Source organism: Scatophagus argus, chromosome 14 (genome assembly GCF_020382885.2).
Source record: "Scatophagus argus isolate fScaArg1 chromosome 14, fScaArg1.pri, whole genome shotgun sequence".
In the NCBI taxonomy this organism is placed as follows: Eukaryota; Metazoa; Chordata; class Actinopteri; family Scatophagidae; genus Scatophagus; species Scatophagus argus.
The window spans coordinates 1,287,927-1,295,967 of record NC_058506.1 but is presented as its reverse complement, the minus strand read 5'-3'; the positions used below and the strand labels follow the sequence as shown (position 1 = coordinate 1,295,967).

Sequence of the window (8,041 nt, the reverse complement as noted above, 5' to 3'; positions counted from 1 at the left end):
TTGTCCACGAATGCCATGTTCCAGTAGCCCATTTCTCATCAGGTTGACCTAGTCTCCCAACACCTGACATGGACCTTGTAGATTCAGGCAATATCCATGCCGGTGTGAGTCTTATTTGTTCGGTTTTGCTCATGACTGAGGTAGGCAGATGGCATTAAGGACCTTGCCAAAGGGTCTGCACTGGATATGTAGCCCCGCTCTGACCAGGGTTCGAACATTATGTCAAAACAAATCGTAAGAAAGAAAAGTTATGGTTTCTCTACCTCTAAAATGTTGCAGTCTGACCTGTTTTCCTCCAAATGCAGTTAAGAAATACAGCTTTCATGTCCATAAAATTTGGAGGTCCCAGTCATTTTATCCTTTAAAATCCCAACTAAACTTAATTGAGCAAGTCAGTTACTTATTGGAATGCTAAGGTGAACCTCACTAATCCACGAAGCAGAAAATTTGTATCAGGTGACATTGTTCTATTTTTATTACTTGTAACTATATCATTGAACTGGACCAGTGGAATGGCTACTGTAGCATGCAAATAAGGGAAACCATGCATCAACTACACTGTATTGAAAAGTAATGTCACAGCTGAAATCACCCCCTCTTTGTCAGCAGTTTGCAGGCAATTTGTGGTTGGCGAAATGTATATTTAGGAATGCATAATTTCCCAATTTCCCCTAGGGATAAATAAAGTTTTCTGATTCTGAGTTGTTGAGTACCACTAACCTCTGCCATTAGTGAAGGACACGGCTTCATTTGCAGTGTCCTTCCAAAGGTGTAGTCCTGATTAAAGACACAATGTCAGTGCTACTAATTTGGTCAGACAAAACTAACCTGGTTAAAAATGAAACTGAATTTCTTAATTTTGACTAAATATATATTTTTATGGGGTCAATACAACAGAAAAATAATAGTTGTGAATCGTTAACTGCATATTAGGGTTTACTATTGAGATGGATATATGTTACATGAGTTAACCACAACATATGCTGGGACACCACCACTTACAACAGTGTTTTTATTTCAGTTTAAAATAGAGACAAGTCTGACTGAATGATTCAAATCTACAGTTTGATCATGTCTTTAAAACACCCCAAAGTACCCCAATGCTTCAATTGTGTTGAATATTGCACATCCACAGGAAACAAAAGACGGTTGCAACATGCATAGGTCAAACACCCTTTACATTTCCACACAAAAATCCCCAATGGCCTCTATCATGTAAGATCATGTGTTCACAATGACTCTGGAAGTACTTTGTTAGGTTTAGTATTAGTATCAAGCCAGTAGGAACATATATTTTCTTTTACATCTCAAAATATTGCTGGCGAATAACACTTTTGAAAGACAAGGGTTAAAATATTGAGGTGTCATAAAATGTTTTTGTTGTTGCAGCAGAAATTCTCATTTTTAAGATAAAACACAAATTACGTAATTCAACTATTCAGCCTTTAACTTCATCAGCAAAAGGCTTTGACACCCACTGTATGACAGGTACCTTATTTTTAATTCTACTATCGGAATTTTAGATGTGAGGGATTAAATAAAATGTTTTATTTTTATAGGAAAAGTACATTTATAAGCTTTAATTTCTGATATACTGTAAACCTTCTCTGTTAAGGCAAGTGGTGACCAATATGTTATGGAAAATCTGTAAAAGAATGATGGCAGATGCCTTAAAATATCTTGCAAATACTTAAAAAAAAAAACACCAGGTGATGATTCACACACATCAGTGCTTAAAATATTTGTTTTTCCATCATCTCAACCAATTTATGACAAGGGACAAGATAAATATGATCCTATCTTTACAAACAAAAAAACAAACAAAAAAACCCATCATCTTCAAAGTACACACTTGTTTCAGAAATGACATGTTTCAAGTGCTTATCAGCTACTACAGATACAGTATGTGGTCCACACAAACAAGTCAGGGTTCAGTCTTCTCAGGTTTTACCATCATATACAATAATCAGATCTGATTTAAAAATTGTGTTACTTACTGCTATCATACATTTCCTATTTTTGTTACCAAAAACACTAAATAAGTGCACTTTTGAAAAGTCCCATTGACTAAAAATATACCTGCATTTAATTTAACTACTATATTTACTTGGTAACAGGTTGGGTGAAACATGCTCTCTAAATCAAATAGCAGGAACACTAGATTATATATCACTCACAAATTGTTCTCATTGGAGTCTAATGACCATTGCAGTTAAACAGAACAGAAAGGTTATCACACTGGCAGATGCATTAGTCATTCATTCCACAGGCGTTATAGACATAATGGATTTTTATTTTTAACAAAGCGAGGTACTATATTGTATGCCCTTTCAAAGAACAAAAGCCACTGGTGAGTAAACTATATGTATGTATGTATGTATGTATATTTGTGTATATGTGTGTATGTATACACACACACACACACATATATATATATATATATATATATATATATATATAGACAGAGAGAGAGAGAGAGAGAGATAGAAAGATAGATATACATACATATATCCATACATATATGGTGGATTTACTGAATCGGTTATGCATATGCTCAGATCAAAAGGGTTGTTCAGGCATGAATTGTCCATCTCATACATAACAATGTAATTGTCTCACAGCAACTTAGAGAAGGTCAGCCACGATTGTCATATTAAAACAGCTTTCTGTTCGAACCAGAGGCAGGTGATATATTCACTGATAGGCCACCTGAGGATAAGTATTAGTGTTTTAGGCTGAAGTCATCAATGACTAATATTGTACATTGTTTCCATAATCTGTATGTACGATCACATTTGCACTTATAAAAGTTAAAAGACAATTTTTTTTCTCCGATTTTGTTTCACTGCCTGTTTTTCTATCCTGGTGCCCATATGTACAGTGAGTTAGGTTTTTCTTGTTGTAATCATTTCTTCTGTTCACACTGGACATTAAGAAATCCCTTCCCTAATGATTTTCCTATATATGTGATGGGGGACAAAAAATTTGACACATCAACTGATCATCTTTTGAAGTTACAGTTTCTTTAATACAAAATCTTTGCTTTGTGTTACTATGCTTCTGCTGCAGTTCAACATGGAAACATTATCTGGAGAAACACCAAGATAATGTACAATAATTTTATATGAACCTGAAAGCAGCCTCTGGTCAGTGGGTCCGACTGTATGTTGGGTCTTCCAAAGCTGTAAATCCAACATTATCAAACCTTTCTCATCACGACTTTGGAATAGCCTGCCTGAAAAGAACAAGCCATATGAATCAGTATCTTGTTCAAAATAAAGTTGAACAACTCATCTTTTTAACCTCTCAAGTCCTTATCGACTCCATAATGTTGCTAAAGAAGATTATTATCCAATTGTATTTTGTAATTTCTGCAATCAATTTACTTTCATGTTCAGCCTTTCCTCACTTTTCTACCAGATATTTGTATATTTTCAAAAAAGGATTTGTAGTTCATTTTTATTCCTATTTGTCATTGTCTGACCACGGTTTCAAAAGACAAAAAGGTGTTTCAGTATTAAATTTGTTCACTCCTTAGACCACCCTCTCCAGTCCAAGTACACCAATCAGCCACAACAGAAAAAACAGTGACAGCTGAAGTGAATAAAATCTGTTTACAATGCAGTTTTCTGCAGAGGAAACTTGGGGTTCTGGCAATCCTGTTGATGTTCTCTGACACACACATCACCCACCTAAGCATTGCTCAAAATACCACAAAATACCCCAAAAGGTCCTGTGTCCCTTCCCCTGAGAGGTCAGAGCTATTTTGGCAGCGCAAGTGGAACCTACAAAATATTAAGCAGGTGGTTTTAATGTTATGGCTTATCAGTGTATACTGTGAACATGAAATGTCTTTCACCACAATATTATCATCCATCCTAACACAGTCACAACATAGTACATCACGCAAATAAAATATGCTCTGTAAATGACCTTTTAATCAAAGTTATATTTTCAATAATAAATAATTCTGTGCTTTTGTGCCCTCTAGCAATTTAGGTAGCAAAATATAGTGTTACATCTCTGTTGCTGTTAGCAGGTTTCTCCCTTTACTTTTCATTCATATCAATGTCAGTGCAACAGCTGGATGATAAAAGTCTGCTTTTAAATAATAATAAAACATGAAAATCTTTGTGAATAATTTGTTTTCCTCAAACAGCCTCCAACTCATGTTGAAGAAATAAGTACAGTAATTCACAAAGAAATGACAATACAAACAAACACAAAGTATAGCTCTGCTCAGGGAATACACAGGTGCAAAATAAGATGACACACTGATCTTCATATGATTATTTGCTATTGTTGCAGTGAGAAGGGAGGGTGACAGTGTCACAGTTGTAATACTTTCATTAGTGAAGCAAAGAAATCTGCAGTTTATGCTGCCTCCAGTGTGCCAATGTGGACACGCATGCCATATTTATTTAGTTTTCATTACATTTCTTCTCCTTTTTTGTTCAAAAGAAAAGTAAACAAATATACAAATGGTTCATGTTTCAAGACCTACATTTCCTAACACTTTGTGGTATACATTCAGGAACATTCATGTTGAGTGAAAAATGAAGCAATAAGCAAACAAAAGAAAAGAGGGGGAAAAAAGTCCAAAACATATTCACAACAATTATTTATGAAGACTCTTCATAGCCATACAGTTATCATATGTTACAACTTATTTCTACTTTCTAGTAGTCCAGACTCCCTTCCAGGGTGATGAGTTATTATAGTTTCTCCTTTGAGGGGATCCAGATATAGGGTCCTGAATGTTCCTCTATGACCTGTTTGCAGTAGTTATAAATGTCCTCTAAGGTGTCTCCTTGAACCAGGGCTGCAAAAGCAAAGGGAGCTCTTTATGTACAGTTTAACTTTGTTCAAGTCATTATAGTCACGCATGCATCTTGTCACTCATGAAGTCTCACAGCTGTCAAATGCTGAAAGCTCATTGCTCAGAAACCCCCCTTAATGTTGACATACCTACGAAAGTCACACTTTTGCAAAGTTTTATGAAGCTGTGATTATCCTCACAACTAACAATAGGTCATTTTATACAGTCAAGTTTCAAAAACTGGTCTCAGTTGAATGTCTCCTATGGGAACATCATCACGCATGAATGCAGTTGGACCATTTGTATCCCCAAGTCTCTGAGTCTGGCAAGTCTCATCCTTCCAGTCACCAAATTCATTTATTACCTTTCTAGAGAAAATATTCGAATAGACTATCTTTAGAAAACACTTTACACTGAACAGAATAAAGTGCATGTTTTTTTTTTTTGCCAAAAACATCAAGAGACTAGCGGAGAGTGGACATGTCTGTAAAGGGGAACTGCATGATTACCCATTCAACCGATTTTCTTTCAGATATCCTGAGGTGAGAGGTCAAGGGAGGGACCCTTTTGAAAAATTGGCCTCTTCCCAACAAACTGGCATGACACAGTTGGCACCAATGGATGCCTAGTTTCACACGCTACCCACCTACTTTAAAAAATTTGCATGCCATCGCCTCTTAAAGACAAGGGTCAAGGTCTCTTAGGGGTTTATTAATTACCTTGTCAAACGCAAGGAGCCAGCTGGCCTTGTATGCTCATATACTGTATTTGAGTAGCAAGAGACCAAATTGAATACAAAGGACTCTTTTGTATTTGTTTATTAATATCATACCTGTGAAGAATTCACCAAACTCCTGCTCCAGCTTCATAGCCCTGTCAAATGTCTTCTTGGCTTGTTCCTCTGTCAGTCTCTTATTCATGTTCCTGCACAAAACATCACACACATGATTGTCTCTGATTTTGATTTGAACTGTGAACAAATTCTATAATTTATAAGCAGCACACAAACAAAATGAGTTACTATAATGTAGTTTTTATGTGGACAGGACATTTTAAGTGTTTGATGTACTACTATTTGTGTACAATTCTAACCTTTGCTGATAACTGCATTATAGTGTGTTAGGAGTTTATGTAGTTAAGTATTGCCAGATTTTAGTAAGTCCTTCAGTAGTATGAAATGTAAAATAAACATGTAGACTGGTGAAAAACTGTAGTATTACAAAAATAAGTGTAATTAAAATGAAACTTATAGGAGTGGTTTATAAAGAAAAGGACTAAATGAATACTCACATTAATGAATCAGTAGATTTAGGTTTTATGAAGATGGCGATGGGATAGAGTTGTGCTACTTGTAGTCGTTTGATGGCATTTCCAGACACATCCAGAATGCAGTGTTTACCCTGAGACAGGCATGAAGGGATGTACCACTTAAATCACACAAGGTCTAATCTCTCAGGCTCTTTTAAATCTTAAAATAAATCTTGTATGATATAAACATAAACTATGTTCGAAACAGCATTAGGTAAAAGCCCTGTCCAGACAAAGATGTTACATCTTTTCTTTCCTTTGGTATAGAATTCGCACACCAGCCAGGTTGATAAACATGAGTTGTACATTGTACATGCCTTACACTGCAAGAATTGAACTTCACTTTTATACATTTACATATCTGCTTCTATGTGGTGCAGTTAACATGCAGCTTTTATGAAGGGGCTTACCCTTTCAGCCACATATTTTACAGACTGGACACTCGTTCCATACAGATTATCATTGTACTGTCCAGCCTCAATGAACTTGTGCTCTTGGATGTCCTTCTCCATCTGCTCTCTGGACATCACAAAGTGGTAGTCTCGCCCATCCACCTCATAGTCCCTCTTCATCCGAGTGGTATCTTTGGTGCAAGGAGGACAATAAACTGTTGACAACTTAGTAATTAACACCCACCCAACAACAGTAGACACACATTACTTTTTAATTCTCACCAAAGATTTCAGGACAAAACACGTAGCAATGCTTTAAGGTGCAGTGTGTGGGATTTAGGGAAAGACATGGCATATAATATTCATAATTATGTTTTCGTTAGTGAATGATCACCTGAGCCTTTTATATGTACATAGTCTGCCATGTTGTAATGGCATGTTTTTACAGCAGCCCAGAGAGAACAAACCAAACACTGGTTCTAGAGAGGGCCTGTAGGTTCTCCTACATGCTTGGAAGGGGGGGGGGAGTAGCAGGGTGTTCAGCTGGTCGCAATCTACAATCTGCCCCTAAATCCTACTGGGAACTTCTTTCTCACACCACTGATACTCAGTGTAAAGTGTGCTTTTTTCATCACAAATAGAATAGTGCTACTGTTACATTAATTTACTTAGGATTCTGCTGCTCTGCGCTCTAAAAAGAAATCCTACCAATCCTGACATTGTGGCAACCTAGAGTCTGGTCATTTGTTTATGGCAAATATGCTGAACCCGAATCACAGATGGTCCACACATTTACATTTAAAGATATCCACTCACATGTTTAGTATTTGTCATGAAATTTGCACAAAAGAACAAATGGGGACACCTTTTTCCTTTTGTGAATAGGCACCTTTTCTATTATTTTCTTAATTAGAAAATACATGGATTGTTTTCTGTGCTACGAAAACCGGAATATTCTCAGAACTTTGACAAAGGAATTCGTACTTGTTAGGATGATGAAGTTTTTTGAGCAAATTTCAAAGGATATCTTAAAAAAACAAAAACAAACTAAAACTAAAAGTAATGGGCAGTACAAAAACAAAATGGGTTATGGGTGATACTGAATGCCTCTGCAAAGTTAGAAGGTGTACTATTATCTAAGTATTAGGGTCTAAACACTAACATTTTCAAACTGATAATGTAAAAAAAGCAATTGCAAAAAGTTAAAAGGTATTTATGGGGACAAATGGCTTCAAGAATCATTTTCTAAATAAAAGGATGAAAGAGAACTCAACTCAGCTCATCTGCTCACTTACCTTGGTGCCCTGAACTGTTGGCAGCTTTATATGGTTTAAAAGGTATATTGAAATAAAAGAGATGGGTAAATCAAACATGCAAAAATAAAAACCGCTTTGACAGATGAAAAACATGTTTCACAATGCACAGAGAAATGGGGTGATCCTATTAGGATGAGTCAAAATGGGGTTAAGCCACGATATTACAGAAAATGTTGAAATAAACAGCATTTAACAAGAGCCTTGAG

At 36.1% G+C, this 8,041-nt stretch overlaps 1 protein-coding gene across 23 annotated transcripts in view; it reads right to left on the bottom strand.

Moving 5' to 3' along the window:
* Positions 1-2,846: 2,846 nt before the first annotated feature.
* The window catches only part of dlg2 (discs, large homolog 2 (Drosophila)), a 174,311-nt gene continuing 169,116 nt past the window's right edge, over positions 2,847-8,041 (bottom strand). For all 23 annotated transcript variants that reach the window (XM_046409776.1, XM_046409780.1, XM_046409779.1 and 20 more), the window contains 4 exons: positions 6,538-6,710; positions 6,110-6,219; positions 5,652-5,743; positions 2,847-4,822 (listed from right to left, as the gene is read on the bottom strand). In XM_046409776.1, the coding sequence (XP_046265732.1) occupies positions 4,716-4,822; positions 5,652-5,743; positions 6,110-6,219; positions 6,538-6,710 (482 nt within the window). In that variant the 3' untranslated portion in view covers positions 2,847-4,715. The remainder of the gene's footprint in view (positions 4,823-5,651; positions 5,744-6,109; positions 6,220-6,537; positions 6,711-8,041) is intronic.